The sequence below is a fragment of the Heterodontus francisci genome, chromosome 27 (assembly GCF_036365525.1).
Source record: "Heterodontus francisci isolate sHetFra1 chromosome 27, sHetFra1.hap1, whole genome shotgun sequence".
In the NCBI taxonomy this organism is placed as follows: Eukaryota; Metazoa; Chordata; class Chondrichthyes; order Heterodontiformes; family Heterodontidae; genus Heterodontus; species Heterodontus francisci.
Genome location: NC_090397.1, coordinates 13,232,547 through 13,253,123, shown reverse-complemented (window position 1 = coordinate 13,253,123; position 20,577 = coordinate 13,232,547). Strand labels below are relative to the sequence as shown.

The 20,577-nt window shown below is 46.7% G+C and overlaps 1 protein-coding gene across 3 annotated transcripts in view; it reads right to left on the bottom strand.

Moving 5' to 3' along the window:
- LOC137384651 (uncharacterized) overlaps positions 1–20,577 on the bottom strand; it is a 134,222-nt gene that overhangs the window by 46,225 nt on the left and 67,420 nt on the right. For all 3 annotated transcript variants that reach the window (XM_068058846.1, XM_068058847.1, XM_068058848.1), the window contains one exon: positions 16,046–16,147. In XM_068058846.1, coding sequence (XP_067914947.1) covers positions 16,046–16,147 — 102 coding nt within the window. The remainder of the gene's footprint in view (positions 1–16,045; positions 16,148–20,577) is intronic.

Below are 20,577 nucleotides of genomic sequence, written 5' to 3'. Positions count from 1 at the left end.
GTGGGGCAGATCATGTGACATCAGTCATAAAGTCAGGAGCTGATACAAGCTGAAACGGGTTCTCCAATTTTATTTGTTTTGACACACTATAGAGGTCATTTTAACCGTAGGTGTTGGTGTAAATTGGCGATATATCATTTAATAACCCACCCCAATTTTCCCTTCCATTTTCTCGGGTATAACAACCAGCTAATTTGATATTGCCCATTTTACACTGTCCCCCAAGGTCAAGACCACCCCTCCCCGCCCCAATAAATTTACCCAGATGTGTGAGAAGGGGAAAAATCAACCGCTGGGACATAGGGCATACCTTGTAAGAATCGCCTGAAACGGGGAAGGCAAAAATACCAGGCAGCAAAATGGAGAAACCCTACCTACGTAACACATGGGCAGCAGCAACTTCACGGATAGCAGCAGTGCTCTTTAGGGAGGGGAAACTTGTCGTCCTTACCTGGTCAGGCCTAAATGTGACTCTGGTCCCACACCAACATGGTTGACTTTTAACTGCACTCTGAAGTGGCCCAGCGAGCCACTCCGCTGTACCATAAGGATGGACAATAAATGGTAGCCTTGCCAGCAATGTCCACATCCAGAGAATGAATAATCAATCAAAAACATTCTTCAGTAGCAATGAGTTTAGCTTAAGGAAACTCTCACTTCATCAGTAAGTGTGATCTGTGTTTATTTAGGAACTATCTTAATGCACCTGTTTGTTTAACAATTACAACAATTGACACTACAAGTGGAAAATCCTGTCTGGAGTGAAGCTCCAACATAGCAGGATTTATACTCACCCTCCATATTTGTAAGGTGGGTGCAGGCGTCATAAACATGGACCAGTCGGGACAAATGGTCTGTTTCTGTGTTGTAAACGTCCAAGAATTCAATGTAGTAATGGCCACACTTTCCTGGATGGGGGTTCAATATTTATTCATGGCAGGCTTCTGGTAGGTTACCTTTTGGGTGCAATTGTGAAGATTTCTCCAGCGCTGCAGTGGGGACGTTACGACAGGACCAAAAGACACAGCAAAGTGCCTTAATGCATCCCAAAAGATCAGAAGGAAATCTCCCACTGAAGGCCTGTGCTGACACTGGGAACTTTGGCAGTTAAGTGTGTTAGGCCAACAGGAGGGAGAGGAGGCCACATACAAACCCCATTGAAGTCAATGGAAAAGAAAATTGGGCAGGAGTGAAACAGTTCACTAACACCCATTTCACACAGCCATCTGAGATCCCCCCCCCCCCCACCCCCCCATATTACTCCTAATCTCACTGCTATGGATTTGCAACGGAACTTCCACCTGCTGCTATGACCCTGACCCATTTTTCTGGGTATCCACTCATATTTTACTCAATAGAAACAGCCCACAGGATCCTCATCACGATGAAAATGGAAAGGATTTGCATGCATAGAGCACCTTTACTAACATTACAAGGTGCTTCACAGCCAACGAAGTACTTTTGAAGTAGAATCACTGTAGGAAACACAGCAGCCAATTTGGCGCACAGCAAAGTGCCAACAAAGCAATGAGATAATGACCGGATAACCTGTTTTTAGTGATGTTAGTTGAGGGATAATATTTGCCAGGATAGGGCCGTGGGATCCTTACATCTATGTGAGAAGACAGACAGGGCATCAGTTTGACATCTCATTTGAAAGACAGCATTTCCGATGGTGCAGCACTCCCTCAGTACTGCTAAACTGCAACAAAATGTTATCTGGTTCTGAGTTAGCATTTCAGTTGTTGCCCCTGTACACAGTCAATCCAGCAACATGTCCTTCCTGTGCTTGATATACAAGATGCAAGCTCAATAGCTTCTTCTGCAGGAATCACTCTTTATAAATAGTGTTTCTATACTAACACCCGCATTTGTAGAGCAGCATTAATGAAGAAAATATTTCCAAGGCACCTCAAAGAGGCGTAATCAAAAAACTGGATGCCAAGCCAAGAAAGAGATATTAGGAGGGATGGATGAAAGCTTGGTCAAAGGGGTGAGTTTTAAGGAGGAAGGCAAAGAGGCAGAGGAGTTTATCAATGAGCCTAAGTGCTGACAGCACAGTTACCAATGGTGGGGCAAAAGAAGGGGCATTGCACGAGAGGTCAGCGTCAGCAGAATGAAGAATTCTGGGGAGCAGGGTTGTAGGGTGAAAGCAGGTACAGAGATAGTGAGGGCGTGAGGCCATACAATGATTTAAACACAAAGATATGAATTTTAAATCAGAAGCGTTAGGACATCAGGGGCTTGATTTTCAAACCAGGGTCAGGAACAAGACACCCGGATAACTTCCAGGTCCTGACACCTCACCTTCACTGCATCGCTCATGCGACGCTATTTTTAGATGCTAATGACCTGATTGGGCAGGAGGCGAGCTCAGCGCCTCCAGGGAGTAGGTGCTGCTTGCCTGGTGCCAGAGGCAAAGGCAAGAGGCAGCTATGATGGAGCCTGCTGCTGCCTTGCTGAGGAGAGCAGGCAGCTCCTCAGAGGGACAGCACCAAATGTAGAATAGAATGGAGGTGAAATGGCCAAAACAAAGGTACTGTGCACACCCTGCGCAGGATGCCAGGGCTCCTGATAATTTAAAACTTTAAGTACTTTCCCTTTGCCCCGCAGTGAACCTGACAGCTGTGTACGATCGTGCACCAGACCGTTCGGGTTCACCGGAATCCCTTTCCAAAATTGCGGTGCCAACCTCCCCGGCCTGTTAACAAGCTCCTAAAGGAGCTTAATGGGTCATTAATTAGAGCGAGCAGCTTCCCTGTTGCCTACATCCACCCCCCACCCCCGCCCTGACATTAAAATCTGTCCCAGAGGCATCTGTTTCCGGAGACAACCTCTGAGACCGCAATCTTCAAATCACTTCTGCTTAGGTTCCTGTCCCCACGACCCTTTGAAAATCTGGCCCCAGGAGTCAATGCAGATCAGCAAGCACAGGGGTGATGGGTGAGCAGGATCTGATGAGCAGGCAGCAGAGTTTTGCATGAGTACAGCATGATAGAGAAAGCTTTGCTTCTAATGTCCTTTTTGGCTGTGACTTCAACAATCTGACATTCAACTTTGTTTGTCTGGTACAATATTCCACTGTCATGTCTAAAAATAATCTGATGTACTAAGCTAGATCATAGAAGCTTCAAATTAATTTGCTTTTTATCTTTTCCTGGCAGACATGTTTAGAAACAATAAAAACTGACAGAAGTGTCCAACACAATTAGAGCCAACTTCTTAATCTGCCAGAGTGTGCAAATTGATCAATATCAGGACTATATTAAAAGGGGGCCTTCCATGGGGACATAGGAAAAAGAGGATGCCATTCAGCCCATCAAGTCTGTTTTGCCATTCAAGTAGATCATGGTTAATTCTATATTCCAACTGCATTATTCTCATCGAGTCTTTCTTTCTCAATGGAATATATCTTTGTGGAGAGTTATGAAATATCTCCTTCAATGTCTGACACTGATTATCTACCATCTTACTATTTTTCCAGTCCACTGTAGCCACTCTGTCTTAATACCTTTGTAATTGCCTTGATTTACGTTTACGATACTAGTTTGACCCAAGCTTCTCATCCTCAAATTGAATGTGAATTTCTATCATGTTATGATAACTCTTGCCTAGAGATCATTTACTCTGAGATCATTAATTAATCCTGTCTCATTACAAGGTCTAAAATATCCTGCTTCCTGGTTAGTTCCAGAACTTTCCCAAATATACTTTATGAACTCATCTTCAAGACTACCTTTGCCAATTTGACTTGTCCAATCTGTATGATGATTAAAGTTGCCCACAATTACTTGTAGTACCTTTCTTACAAACCCCAATTATTTCCTGATTTATACTCCGACCTACAGTATAGCTACTGTTAGGGGGCCTATAAACTACACCCACCAGTGACATCTTTCCTTTGCTATTTCTTATCTCCACCCAAACTGATTCTACATCTTAATCTTTCGTGCCAAGATCATTTCTCACTACTTTACTGATCTCATCCTTTATTAACAGAGCTACCCCACCTTCCTATCCTTCTGAAATGTCAAATACCCTTGAATGTTCAGTTGCCAGCCTTGGTCACTCTGCAACCATGTCTCTGTAATGGCCATCGTATCATACCTATTTATTTCTATTTGTGCTATCAATTCATCCATCTTGTTACAAATGCTGCATGCATTCAAATAAACAGCCTTTAATTCTGAAATTTTACCATTTTTTCCTAGTCTGACCCTATTTGCAGTACGCTCCATCCCTTCCTCTCACACTTTGGTTATCATTACCCGTAGCGCTACCCTGTACTATTGCCTTGTTCTTTTTCATTAACTTTCTAAATCACCCCTCTTGTGAACCCTCACCCCAACTATTTAGTTTAAAGCTCTCTCTACAGTCTTAGTTATATGATTCGGCAGGACACTGGTACCAGTGTGGTTCAAGTGAAGCTCATCCCAAAGGTACAGCTCCCTGGCACCTGGGGCAGGGTAGCCCCTCACTTCATCGATGCCGAAGCCATGAGGAAGAGGAGGGAGGGTTGTATCGCCTCTGTGTCTCTGTCTGGGGCTCCTGCAGAAGGGTCAGTAGCCATCTCTTCATGGGATATCCCTTGTCCCCTGTTATCAATCTACACATTTCGGGGGTTGGAATAAAAATCTGAGGCAGCCTGAACTAGCGGATGATGAAGGAGTCATGGCAGCTGCCAGGAAAGTGAGCGCACACATGGAGGAAGCTCTTGTTATAGTTGCAGACCAGTTGGACATTGAGGGAGTGGAAGGCCTTCCTGTTGATCGATCTCAATGACTGATCATCGATGATGCCTTGCACCTGGGGGAATCCACCAATGGAGGCGAAACCCAATGTCCTCTTTTCCTGTGAGGCCTTATTGTTGTTAAATGAATGTGCTGTCCAGATCTGCCAAAGAGGGCATCAGTGACCATCGAGATACAGTGGTGTCCCGCTGTTTTTGAGATGCCACTATGGTCTGCAGCTGATCCTTGGAAGGAGCCAGAAGCAAAGCAGTTCAAGACCACAGTGACTTTGACAGCCTCTGAGAGGGCATGGCAATCAGTGTTGCAAAGTGTGAGGTCTTCGGTGACGAGGGCACAGATGTCTGTATCCATCTGCCTGGAGAGTCGGAGTCTCCTGTGGCACTGGGTCTCAGTCACCTCCAGGTAGCTCCATTTTCAGCAGTAGATCCTGTGTTGAGGGTTTGGCCTTTGTTGTCTTCCTGCCCTTCTTTCCCCTCCCATGCCCATCTGATGCCCAATGTTCTGCTCTTCCTGCAGAGGGTGTTGCCCCTCATCACCACTGGGCCCAAAATCTGACAGTTGTACCCCCATTGACAGCTGGAGCCATCCTTCTGGACATTTGGCTGCCCAATTATCCTTCGCAGCCTTGCCCTGTGCTATTCTGCCCCGCGACAGGAGGGGTGCTAACCCCATTCAAATCTCAGGCGCTGAGTGTCATTCTTCCTGCCACCTGCCCAGTGCCAAAGGCATTCCCCCCCCCCACCCCGTACCAAGTGCCCAGTCCCTCTTTGCCCTGCTGACCCTGTTATGGGGTTGGGGTGATGCCCTGGGGCAGCCAAGACTGGCTCCCCACTCTATATTTGCCTCCCCCAGTCTGGCCCTTTAAAAATTTAAATCTCAAACCTTCACAAGCTCTTAACGAGCTTTTTAAATAGCTTCCATCGGCCTCAAATGGGAGGAGAATGGGATTCCTTTCCTGCCCTCCCCCCCCTCCCCCCTGTCCTGTGATTATTGCCAGCACCAGGATCGGTGTCTTGAAATTGACATGCCACCTGGCGCCAGTATTTTAAGGGCCCCGCCCCGATCTCTGTTCCTGCCTTCGGGGGGCACCGGGAATTCAGCCCCACGTGTCTACAATTCTGCCATGGAGATAGCAGAGCTTGTTTAAGGAATGGTAACACAGGGAGCTGGTATGTGAACATCACTCTCTCACAACATCAGAAAAGGCAAACATATAAGCACGTGTGATTCGTACCTTGTCTTAATCATTTTGATACACGCCCTCCTGTTGGAGCATGCATTTTTAAAAAATCTATTCATTCTCAGGATGTGGATATTATTGGCAAGGTCAGTCGTTTATTACCCATTTCAAGTGGCACTGAGAAGCTCAGTATTTAAATCAAATTAATTTCACTCATACATCATGTGTCAGATGTGGCTCAGTTCGAATTCAAAAAGTCCTGGTTCAAGTCCCCCTGCAAAAACCGAATTGCATAATCTAGGCTGACAGTCCAGTGCGGGGGTGATTGAGATGCCACTTTTTGGATGAGACATAAAACCAAGGCCCCGTCTTCTCTCTCAGGTAGATGGAAAAGATCACATAGCACTACTGGAAGAAGGGCAGGGGCGTTCTCCTTGATGTCCTGGTCAATATTTAGGCAAGTCTTTCTTTTCCTTTAATAGTCAAGCTGATAGTTCAGTGTTAAACTGGTACAAGAGGCCTTAAACAGACTGAAGTACTCAGATGCATTTTTATGTTTCTCTAATGCTATGCTGACTCATTCAGTAGATGATTAGTTCATGTTTTTGGAACCAAGCACCAAATATTTGTGACATTCCAAGCGAGTGAATATGATTGCTTCTTTATATTGATGATGCCAGCAGTTGAAAAACTGGAACATGTCCAGGTTTTCAACACACCAGATACCAAAGCTCGACTCAGACCACAAGGAACCATTAGATTAAAGACAAGAGATAAGGAAGATTTTTCTGAAGTCCTCGCCAACCTATTTTTGCTTTATCTTCTGTACGACCAGAATTTCAAATCAGCACATGTTAACGATAAGAATTTACATTCAAACTTAGCTTCAGACTAACTAGTCTTAAATCTGAAGGGGATATATAACAATCCATGCCTATTAACTTTAAAATGATGCACCATTGAACATGTTTTTAGATAATAGTACATGAATCCTATATAGAGTTTACATTTCAAAGTGTTTTGATCTTTTATAAATAAGTTATTGATCATAGGCTATCCTTGTTGTGAATGAGTTATTAATGATAGGTTATCCTAATGAAGTGTTATTGCTTGTGGACTCTTCATTTTCTGTCCAAGACAACTGATCATATTGGACATGGTTTCTATATTCTTGACTGCAAATGTGGCCAGTGACACCCAACTTATATCTAAGTACTAATATACTGTTTTGCTCAAACCCTGTGTTTGGGAAAGTGTTTTTTTAAAAGTCCCAGCTTTGATCCAGATGTTGGAAGTTCTGGTTTGTGTCAACACCCGTGATGCAGGCAACAATAAAAACAACAAAGGACTCAAATGATCACTGCAGCTGTGAGACAGAGGGCTGCTGAATTTGGACCAATATTGGCTGGAGGGTCAATCTAGGATATCCAGTAAGCTGGCAGAATATTAGAGGAATAGTGATCTATTAGGGATCTATCCAGCCTGCACATTGGCACATTATCAACCAGCAGCCCCAGCGAGGTTGGTGGGGCTATCAAAAAGCTGAGATTTGTCTCTTGTGGCTGATGTATTGCCTTGTCAATTGTAGCAGATATTCTGGATGCCCCCTGAAGGTCTTAGGAAGGATGTCAGGATATCAAGACGAATGTTCCCTCGAATTTTTTGTTGTTGTGTGCGGCCTATTCATTTAATGAGTGGGCTGTTTAAACATTTTGCGCGGCCATACACATGCGGTAATTTAAAGGGGACAACTTGTTGGACACCAATTGAAAGAAGCACTGAGGGTAGCAAGGGCACAGTATGTACTCTGGGTGGGGGAACCTCAATGTCCTTCACCAAGAGTAGCTCGCTAGCACCATTACAGACAGAGCTGGCCGAGTCCTAAAGGACATAGCTGCTAGACTGAAAAACCTACTTGACCTCGTCTTCACCAATCTACCAGCCGCAGATGCATCTGTCCATGACAGTATTGGTTTTTTTTTATTCATTCATGGGATGTGGGCGATGCTGGCCAGGCCAGCATTTATTACTCATCCCTAATTGCCCTTGAGAAGGTGGTGGTGAGCTGCCTTCTTGAACCGCTGGAGTCTATTTGGGGTAGGTATACCAACAGTGCTGTTAGGAAGGGAGTTCCAGGACTTTGACCCAGCGACAGTGAAGGAACGGCGATATAGTTCCAAGTCAGGATGGTGTGTGATTTGGAAGGGAACTTGCAGGTGGTGGTGTTCCCATGTATTTGCTGCCCTTGTCCTTCTAGTTGGTAGAGGTCGCGGGTTTGGAAGGTGCTGTCTAAGGAGCCTTGGTGCATTGCTGCAGTGCATCTTGTAGATGGTACACACTGCTGCCACTGTGCGTCGGTGGTAAAGGGAGTGAATGTTTGTAGATGGGGTGCCAATCAAGCGGGCTGCTTTGTCCTGGATGGTGTCGAGCTTCTTGAGTGTTGTTGGAGCTGCACCCATCCAGGCAAGTGGAGAGTATTCCATCACACTCCTGACTTGTGCCTCGTAGATGGTGGACAGGCTTTGGGGAGTCAGGAGGTGAGTTACTCACCTCAGGATTCCTAGCCTCTGACCTGCTCTTATAGCCACAGTATTTATATGGCTACTCCAGTTCAATTTCTGGTCAATGGTAGCCCCTAGGATGTTGATAGTGGGGGATTCAGCGATGGTAATGCTGTTGAATGTCAAGGGGACATGGTTAGATTCTTTCTTGTTGGAGATGGTCATTGCCTGGCACTTGTGTGGCACGAATGTTACTTGCCACTTATCAGCCCAAGCCTGGATATTGTCCAGGTCTTGCTGCATTTCTACACGGACTTCTTCAGTATCTGAGGAGTCACGAATGGTACTGAACATTGTGCAATCATCAGTGAACATCCCCACTTCTGACCTTATGATTGAAGGAAGTTCATTGATGAAGCAGCTGAAGGTGGTGGGGCCTAGGACACTACTCTGAGGAACTCCTGAAGTGATGTCCTGGAGCTCAGATGATTGACCTCCAACAACCACAACCATCTTCCTTTGCACTAGGTATGACTCCAGCCAGCGGAGGGTTTTCCCCCTGATTCCCATTGACCTCAGTTTTGCTAGGGCTCCTTGATGCCATACTCGGTAAAATGCTGCCTTGATGTCACCTCACCTCTTGAGTTCAACTCTTTTGTCCATGTTTGAACCAAGGCTGTAATGAGGTCAGGAGCTGAGTGGCCCTGGCGAAACCCAAACTGAGCGTCACTGAGCAGGTTATTGCTAAGCAAGTGCCGCTTGATGGCACTGTTGATGATGATTTACTGATGATTGAGAGTAGACTGATGAGGCGGTAATTGGCCGGGTTGGACTTGTCCTGCTTTTTGTGTACAGGACATACCTGGGCAATTTTCCACATTGCAGGGTAGATGCCAGTGTTGTAGTTGCACTGGAACAGCTTGGCTAGAGGGTGCGGCAAGTTCTGGAGCACAGGTCTTCAGTATTATTGCCGGAATATTGTCAGGGCCCATAGCTTTTGCAGTATCCAGTGCCGTCAGTCGTTTCTTGATATCACGCGGAGTGAATCGAATTGGCTGAAGTCTGGCATCTGTGATGCTGGGGACTTCAGGAGGAGGCGGAAATGAATCATCAACTCGGCACTTCTGGCTGAAGATTGTTGCAAATGCTTCAGCCTTATCTTTCGCACTGATGTGCTGGGCTCCCCCATCATTGAGGATGGGGATATTTGTGGAGCCACCTCCTCCAGTTGGTTGTTTAAGAGTCTACCACCATTCACGGCTGGATGTGGCAGGACTGCAGAGCTTAGATCTGATCCTTTGATTGTGGGATCGCTTAGCTCTGTCTATCGCATGCTGCTTATGCAGTTTGGCACGCAGATGGTCCTGTGTTGTAGCTTCACCAGGTTGACACCTCATTTTGAGGTATGCCTGGTGCTGCTCCTGGCATGCCCTCCTGTACTTTTCATTGAACCAGGGTTGGTCTCCTGGCTTGATGGTAATGGTAGAGTGGGGGATATGCTGGGTCATGAGGTTACAGATTGTGGTTGAGTACAATTCTGCTGCTGCTGATGGCCCACAGCGCCTCATGGATGCCCAGTTTTGCATTGCTAAATCTGTTCGAAATCTATCCCATTTAGCACGGTGATAGTGCCACACAACACGATGGACGGTATCCTCAATATAAAGGCGGGACTGCGTCTCCACAAGGACTGTGTGGTGGTCACTCCTACCAATGCAGTCATGGACAGAAGCATCTGCGGCAGGCAGATTGGTGAGGACGAGGTCAAGTATGTTTTTCCCTCGTGTTGGTTCGGCCTCCTCCTGAAGTCCCCAGCACCACAGATTCCAGTCTTCAGCCAATTCGATTCACTGCACATGATATCAAGAAACGACTGACGGCACTGGATACTGCAAAGGCTATGGGCCCTGACAATATTCCGGCAATAGTACAGAAGACCTGTGCTCCAGAACTTGCCGCACCCCTAGCCAAGTTGTTCCAGTACAGCTATAACACTGGCATCTACCTGGCAATGTGGAAAATTGCCCAGGAATATCCTATCCACAAAAAGCATGACAAATCCAACTAGGCCAATTACCGCCCCATCAGTCTACTCCTGATCATCGGCAAAGTGATGGCAGGGGTCATCAACAGTGCTATCAAGCAGCATTTACTCAGCATTAACCTGCTCACTGAGGCTCAGTTTGGGTTCGCCAGGGCCACTCAGCTCCTGACCTCATTACAGCCTTGGTTCAAACATGGACAAAAGAGCAGAACTCCAGAGGTGAGGTGAGAGTGAGTGACTTTGACGTCAAGGCAGAATTTGACCGAGTATGGCATCAAGGAGCCCGAGCAAAACTGGAGTCAATGGGAATCCGGGGGAAAACTCTTCATTGGTTGGAGTCATACCTAACACAAAGGAAGATGGATGTGGTTGTTGAAAGTCAATTATCTCAGTCCCAGGACATCACTGCAGGAGTTCCTCAGGGTAGTGTCCTAGTCTCAACCATCTTCGACTACTTGATCAATGACCTTCCCTCCATCACAAGGTCAGAAGTGGGGATGTGCGCTGATGATTGCACAATGTTCAGCACCATTCGTGACTCTTCAGATACTGAAGTAGCCCATGTCCAGATGCAGCAAGAACTGGACAATATCCAGGCTGGGGCTGATAAGTGGCAAGTAACATTCACGCCACACAAGTGCCAGGCAATGACCTTCTCAAACAAGAGAGAATCTAACCATCTCCCCTTGATGTTCAATGGCATTACGATTGCGGAATTCCCCACTATCAACATCCTGGGGGTTACCATTGACCAGAAGCTGAACTAGAGCAGCCACATAATTGCAGTGGCTACAAGAGAAGGTCAGAGATTAAGAGGTCTGTGGTGAGTAACTCACCTCCTGTCTCCCCAGTGCCAGTCCACCATCTACAAGGCACAAGTCAGGAGTGTGATGGAATACTCTCCACTTGCCTGGATGGGTGCAGCTCCAACAACATGCAAGAAGTTCGACACCATCCAGGACAAAGCAACCCGCTTGATTGGTACCCCATCCACCACCTTAAACATTCACTCCCTTCACCACCGATGCACTGCAGCAACTCATCAAGGCTCCTTCAACAGCACCTTCCAAACCAGCGACCTCTACCACCTAGAAGGACAAGGGCAGCAGATGCATGGGAACACCACCACCTGCAAGTTTCCCTCCAGGCCACAAACCATCCTGACTTGGAACTATATTGCAGTTCCTTCACTGTCACTGGATCAAAATCCTGGAACTCCCTTCCTAACGGCACTGTGAGTGTACCTACACCCCAAGGACTGCAGCAGTTCAAGAAGACAGCTCACCACCACCTTCTCAAGGGTAATTAGGGATGGGCAATAAATGCTAGCCTGGCCATCGACGCCCACATCCCACAAACAAATTTTAATAAAAGGGCAGGTGAGTGGGACTAATTGGATAGCTATTTTAAAGGACTGGCATAGACAAGATGGGCTGATTGGCCTCCCTCTGTGCTGTAATATTCAATGATTAAGTGAGAGGTGAACAATCTGTCTGTCGCTACACACTGGCGTGTTTTTGGTGACTGCTGGTTGCCTTCTCAAAGGAGAATTTGACATCCACTTGGGCCTTCTTGCTGCCTTTCTGAGAATAACTGCCTCGAGGATTACATTCAGCAGAACTGGAAAGAATGACTCACCCTCAGAGAAATGAACGATATTTGTACTGTTGATAACTTTGGACTAAACATACATTGAAAAATGTGAAAAAAAACTGCTGAAGATGCCAAAGAATCGCAATGTTGTGTTCAGTTTAAGTACAGCAGTGGAAAGTGGGCCCAGGACTTGATTTGATTTCATTATTGTGCCCGCCAATATTAGCAAGTGGATGAAGGAAGATGCTTAAAGTATTGTTTTCAAACTATTTTTGTAGTGTGTCTCAATTGTTTAGTGCAGTTTCTGTGTTGAGAAAAGTGCTGTTATATCCGATTAATCTCTTGTCATTGAGAACTCATTATATGTACCTGCAGTACCTGTTACTTCTGCAGGTGGCGCTGCAAACGTTGGATTGGTGGCCACCATTTTGCCAGCACTACGGTTGCTGCTTGATGTCCAAAATGTCGTGCGTGATGTTTGCGCACAACTCTGGAATTAGTCACATCAGACGTCATATTGGCGAGGGGATTAATGCGGGCACAGTAAACAGCCCCTGGAAGTATGCAGAGCGGGCAGATTATGACATTAGTCAGGTTGCCATGCTGATTTGATGCCAACACTGCCATTTTGGAGCTTAACACTCCAGCTAACCCCCTTTCAGACAGACAGGAAACAGAGAGTAGGAATAAACAGGTCTTTTTCCGGGTGGCAGGCAGTGACTAGTGGGGTACCGCAGGGGTCAGTGCTTAGGCCCCAGCTATTCACAATATATATTAATGACTTTGGTGAGGGAACTAAATGTAATATTTCAATGTTTGCAGACAACACAAAGCTGGGGGGGAATGTGAGCTGTGTGGAGGATGCAAAGAGGCTCCAATGTGATTTGGACAAATTGGGTGAGTGGGGAAATGCATGGCAGATGCAGTATAATGTGGATAAATGTGAGGTTATCCACTTTGGTTGTAAAAACAGAAAGGCAGATTATTATCTGAATGGTGATAGATTGGGAAAGGGGGAGGACAACAAGACCTGGGTGTCCTTGTACACCAGTCGCTGAAAAGTTGTGGTATGGCAAGGGTAAGGAAAGTAAGAGGTACATGCTTACCCCATCTACAGCTTATGAAAGAGAAGGGAGTTTGTGCTGAGGGGAAAGTGGGATAAGAGGCGGAGGAGGATTCGATATCTATGATGGTTTCAGCACTTCCCCTGGTCACGGCCTCAACAATGGGAATCCCATTAATGGCCCGCACCGTCTCCTATGTGGGGCTTAGGACATGCAGGTGCACCTAACCCCTCCATTTAGCTCGTGCTGTCTTTGGTTGTGCGTCACCTTGTTCTGCAAGAGAGAGGGATGTATGTCAATGAGTGTTGTGCGATCTGTTTTGCTGATGTGGCTGTCATGGTTGAATAGTTGGCAGAACGTGCAAGCTATAAGATGTAGCTGTGAGGCTTGCAGCACTACATGCAGTATAGCATGTGAATGTCAGGTACGAGTTCTGATTGATAGATTGTTGGTAGGTGAATGGTGAGGCTGTGGTGCATTGAGCAGTGTCTGAGGCTAGTGGTGCAGTTGGTAGGATATGACATTTACAGATCCATTCACTGACCTTAATCACTCATGTGAGCAAACTGAACCTCTTGCGCACGGCATCCAGGTCCTCGAGGCTTGACTCCTGGCATTGACCTCCATGGCTATCTGTACCAACTACCTTCTGAGCATGTACCTGGAGGGCCTCCTGGGTCCCTATGGATACAGGACGTCTCTTCTCCTTTGCATGTCCTCCACCAAGACCTCCAGTTCAGCATCTGAAAACCTGGAAATCTGCTCTCTCTCATAGGGCTGAATTTTACAGACACCCCCGACATCAGGGGTCGTGGTGGGTGGGGGAGGGGGGCAGGAAAATGCCTCCGGCAGAGGCCCACCATGGGTTTCGACCCCGGGAATGCCCAGCCTGATATTGCTGGCGGTGGCGAGGCCTCGTGGCGGCTCCCTGCCACTTGGCAACGGAAGCCAAATCTGCATCTGTAAGAAAATGTAAATGAAGGAATAAATGACCTACCCACTCCCTCCGTCTGTTCAGGAGCGAAATTGGTGCCGGTGGCCGGTACTCCCATGCCTTCGGATACCTCTCCAGGGATCGGAGGCAGAGCATTGGTGGGGAGGGGGGAGCAGGTAAGTTTTTCAGTGCAGGGTAGGGGGGTGGGGAGCAGGGTCAAACTTATACCATTGATGTAAGGGATGGTGGGAAGGGGTAAAGTTTATAGTTTATGAACTTTGGGGGTGGGAAGGTCAGGTTGGCAGGGGAAGTGTTTTTGTGGGGGGGAGGGCAAGTAATGCATGGCATGGTTATTGGGGGGCTGTGGGGCAAATTAAATGTTTAAAAAAATTTTTGCAACATCTTTCTTGAAATATTTGAATTAAATGGAAGGGCTCGGAGCCCTTAAAAAAAAGCCTCAGTGCCTGCACAAAGGCTGCTGACGCCATTGCCGGGGACGGACCACCCGCCCCCTCCACATCATCGGGGTGGGTGGTCCTCTCAGCTATTTAAATGAGACGCTGCCGATTTCGGTGGCGGCAATGGAAATTGCAGCCCATAGAGTCATATACGGCACAGAAGGAGGCCATTCGGCCCATGCCGACTCTGCAATGTGAGAGCACTCCCTGGGTCAATCCCTGTAGTTCTGCAAGTCTGTTTCTCTCAGGTGGCCATCCAACATCTTCTTGAAGTCATTGATTGTCTCCGCTTCCACCACCCTTGTGGACAGTAGGATCCAGATCATTACCACATGGTGTGTAAAAAATTGCTTCTTCATATTCCCTCGGCATCCTTTGCCCAAAACTTTCAATCTGGGCAAAAGATGCAGGGGGAATACAAGGAAGCACTTTTTTCATGTTGTGCCATTCTTCTGTCTTTCCCAAGTCAGATTCAGGTCCCTGAGCACCTGCTGCAGCCGCAATGGACCTCCCCTTTAAGCAGTGCAGGCTAACTTTAACTGCTGCTTAACCTCTTACAATATTGGTGCCCTGCTCAAGTGTCCAGCCAATCAACATCACGGTTAGCGTGGGTGGATGCTACAATCAAGAGAAACAATATGCAGCACACAAAGTTGGCACGCTGCCTGCCTTGTAGTCAGTGAGCACGGGTTAATCTTGCCTTGCAATCCCCACCCCCCATTTCAGGGCTAATGAGTGCAGCCCCAACTAGCCGTTACTTTCTACAGTGAGAATATATCACTGTGATTGCACGATCTGGCTGCTAAGATCCGACTGGATGGTTCAAAATTCTTTTTCACCCACCATCTTTTCTCAGCAATGAGTATTTCCAATGTTCAAAATAAGGCTTTAAAAATAGAATTATGTAGAATCTACCACACAGAAACAGAACATTCAACTCAACTGGTCTATTCCAGTGTTTATACTCCACACGAGACTCCTCTCACTCTGATTACCTGTTCCCACCCTGACCCCAAATCCCTCGATACCAAAACTCATTTTCACAGTCACATCTCCTTCCTCAGTGACTCCCTCTATTCCATTCTCCCTCGCCTCTGCTTCCCTCTCCCTCCCTCCTTCATGCAAACTTCAACATTATATATTTCCCGATGTCATGACTACATTAATTAATTGCATAACCTTGTGTTTATTTTAAAGCTCTAGTTAATGATTTTACTTGAAAGCCTCGTCTCTCCCAAAATCCTGGCGTTGGACTTTATTCTGTATTCAGATTTTTAATTTCTGATGATTTCTACTTAACCTCATTCTGGACTGATGTAAAACCTCAGGCACACATTGGCCCTTCTGATTTTGCCACCTGATATACTAGCTCAGGAGAACTGGGTTAGACATGTACCCCTGTGCTCACCACCAACTCCACAGCCCCCACCCCACCACACACTAACAATGTTATCAGTGTTAATCATTGTTTCATTGTAAAAGTTTCTTTAAAAGCAATTACTAAAATAATCATCACTGACCTCTAACCTGTTCTTCAAATCATTTATGTGTTGCTGGTTCTTTTGCTGTTCACAGTTAAACTTGTCAATAACAGCAATCTTGTTTTCTTCCTCAGATAGCAGCTGTAAATGATTAAAAATTAAAAAAAAACATTCTTACAAAACCGGAACAAGCCGTTTTTCAGCACTGACTTAAATATGAGATGATATAAATCTGCCTGGTCCTATTTTAATATAAAAGTTTGACTTTAATTGTGTTCCTATATATAGACCATATTTATTGCTGTTCTCTGACATTTTCTAATAAGGCCCTGAGGTTATGTCACGATTGCCCAGATTTTGCACTAGCGATGATGGTGAAACTGTCAGCATTCGCCATCTTTATAACTTTTAAACTGACAGCAATTTCTGGTGTCTGCACAACAGAACGCAGAAATGCAGTAGTTACTGTTAGTGTTTCCCTGTTGCTCCACAGGGAATGCAGGTGGAAAGCAGTGAGCTGGCGAAAACTTCCCATTTTATGCTGTAATATCACTGTTAGCAAACCCCCCCCCACACCATAAACTTACACCTTGTTAATGAGATATAATTGGGATTTTAACAATATAGCTATTGCTGAACAACCTCTCTGGCCCTTGAAAACTAATTTTATACTTGTATAATGTCAAATTTCTGGATTATGATAAAAATTGCATAGATTTTCAATATAATTACAATTATTTTTTACAAGTTTTTAAAAGATATTTCAGCCTTTAGTGTGTATGTCCCAATCTTTATTTCACTCTCTGTAAAATTGTGGAGGATAAATCATTGCATTTTACTTCCCGGTTTGCTGTCTATGAGAATACTTCAATGTGGTTGGCTGGGGCTTGCTCTGCTTGATGACATTATTGTTGCTGGAGATCTGCTTGCTTGGTGCCAGATTCAAATTAGCATTGAGAAAGGGGAAATCCATACCACAGGGATCATTGGATCTTTGTGGGGAGTTATCTTCAAGGTCAGTGATGAAGGCTGTCACTTTGCCACTGACCGCAAAATCGGGACCATTGTCTTTTGATTTCTTATTTTAGTGTTCTAAACTTCAGCATCTTCTGTCATGCTCCATATGGGCTTTCTCCAATCAAATCAATACTGTCATAATGCACAGTACAAACCACACCAACAGCTCTTTTAATGTATAAATGTGATTCATTTGCAAGCAGGGTTTCAAAGATACAGCAATAATTCATCCTTTTGATCACATCTCAATCCGACACTCTGTTGTTTCTCTAATCTTCTACAATATTTATTCTTGTACAGGTTTTCACTTCAACCTTCTAACTCGTGTAGAAAACCTGATTGTTCTAATTTCCCTACTCTTTAATAGTGCAAACTCACGCTTAGCAAACTTGTCCAATTCTAACAGTGAATTTACCACAATCTTCTCACCAACGCAAACTGTCCTCGTGCTAACATGCATTAATAAAGCCAAAACAATCACTCACTGATCGATTGAGCTCTGCACTGCTGTGATAATATCTATTAACCTTCAGGTGGCATGACACATGATTCGGGTTTTCACTTATAAATTGTTATCTGGGTTTTAATTCAGTGAATAATATTCGAGCCTACTTTAAAAGATATGTGTGAATTAGATTGTACATTTCCTCATGAGTGATGCCTCAATTAGTACGATTATTTCGATTGAACCCAGAATTTCTCAGAATAAGGGTCAGTTAGTCTCAACCTACCATTCATTTTAGGAAATGTGTCAATCTCATTAGTGAATACAATTCGATTTACCAGAGTCACAAAACTAGATTGATTTTTGAGGGTTGATTTTAAACTTCTAAGCTGATATTAACAGAGAAATTCCTCAGTATCCAAGAACAGCATCCGGGCACTACACCCTCCCCGCTCAACATTGACAACATTCAACACTAACCATTGCCCACATCACCAACACCTAACAATAACCCCCACATCACCAACAACCGACACTAACCCCCACATCACCAACAACCGACACTAACCCCCACATCACCAACAACCGACACGAACCCCCACATCACCAACACCCGACACTAACCCCCACATCACCAACACCCAACAATAACCCCCACATCAACAACACTAACCCCCACATCACCAACACCCGACACTAACCCCCACATCACCAACATCCGAAACGAACCCCCACATCACCAACGCCCGACACGAATTCCCACATCACCAACACCCGACACTAACCCCCACATCACCAACACCCGACACAAACCCCCACATCACCAACAACCGACACTAACCCCCACATCACCAACACCCAACAATAACCCCCACATCAACAACACCCAACACTAACCCCCACATCACCAACAACCGACACAAACCCCCACATCACCAACAACCGACACTAACCCCCACATCACCAACATCCGAAATGAACCCCCACATCACCAACACCTGACACTAACCCCCACATCACCAACGCCCGACACGAACTCCCACATCACCAACACCCGACACTAACCCCCACATCACCAACACCCAACAATAACCCCCACATCAACAACACCCAACACTAACCCCCACATCACCAACGCCCGACACGAACTCCCACATCACCAACACCCGACACTAACCCCCACATCACCAACACCCGACACAAATCCCCACATCACCAACAACCGACACTAACCCCCACATCACCAACGCCCGACACGAACTCCCACATCACCAACACCCGACACTAACCCCCACATCACCAACACCCGACACTAACCCCCACATCACCAACGCCCGACACGAACTCCCACATCACCAACACCCGACACTAACCCCCACATCACCAACACCCAACAATAACCCCCACATCAACAACACTAACCCCCACATCACCAACACCCGACAATAACCCCCACATCACCAACATCCGAAACGAACCCCCACATCACCAACGCCCGACACGAACTCCCACATCACCAACACCCGACACTAACCCCCACATCACCAACGCCCGACACGAACTCCCACATCACCAACACCCGACACTAACCCCCACATCACCAACACCCGACACTAACCCCCACATCACCAACGCCCGACACGAACTCCCACATCACCAACACCCAACACTAACCCCCACATCACCAACACCCGACACAAACCCCCACATCACCAACAACCGACACTAACCCCCACATCACCAACACCCGACACGAACCCCCACATCACCAACAACCGACACTAACCCCCACATCACCAACACCCGACAATAACCACCAAATCACCAACACCCGACAGCAACCGCACATCACCAACACCCGACACTAACCCCACATCACCAACACCCGACAATAACCACCAAATCACCACCACCTGACAGCAACCGCACATCACCAACACCCGACAATAACCCCACATGACCACCACCCGACACTAACCCCCACATCACCAACACCTGACAATAACCCCCACATCACCAACACCCGACACGAACCCCCACATCACCAACAACCGACACTAACCCCCACATCACCAACACCCGACACGAACCCCCACATCACCAACACCCGACACTAACCCCCACATCACCAACACCCGACACGAACCCCCACATCACCAACACCTGACACTAACCCCCACATCACCAACACCCGACACGAACCCCCACATCACCAACACCTGACACTAACCCCCACATCACCAACACCCGACACGAACCCCCACATCACCAACACCTGACACTAACCCCCACATCACCAACACCCAACAATAACCCCCACATCACCAACATCCGAAATGAACCCCCACATCACCAACGCCCGACACGAACTCCCACATCACCAACACCCGACACTAACCCCCACATCACCAACACCCAACAATAACCCCCACATCAACAACACCCAACACTAACCCCCACATCACCAACGCCCGACACGAACTCCCACATCACCAACACCCGACACTAACCCCCACATCACCAACACCCGACACAAACCCCCACATCACCAACAACCGACACTAACCCCCACATTACCAACACCCGACACTAACCCCCACATCACCAACACCCGACACGAACCCCCACATCACCAATAACCGACACTAACCCCCACATCACCAACACCCGACACGAACCCCCACATCACCAACACCCGACACTAACCCCCACATCACCAACACCCAACAATAACCCCCACATCAACAACACTAACCCCCACATCACCAACACCCGACAATAACCCCCACATCACCAACATCCGAAACGAACCCCCACATCACCAACGCCCGACACGAACTCCCACATCACCAACACCCGACACTAACCCCCACATCACCAACGCCCGACACGAACTCCCACATCACCAACACCCGACACTAACCCCCACATCACCAACACCCGACACTAACCCCCACATCACCAACGCCCGACACGAACTCCCACATCACCAACACCCGACACTAACCCCCACATCACCAACACCCGACACTAACCCCCACATCACCAACACCCGACACTAACCCCCACATCACCAACGCCCGACACGAACTCCCACATCACCAACACC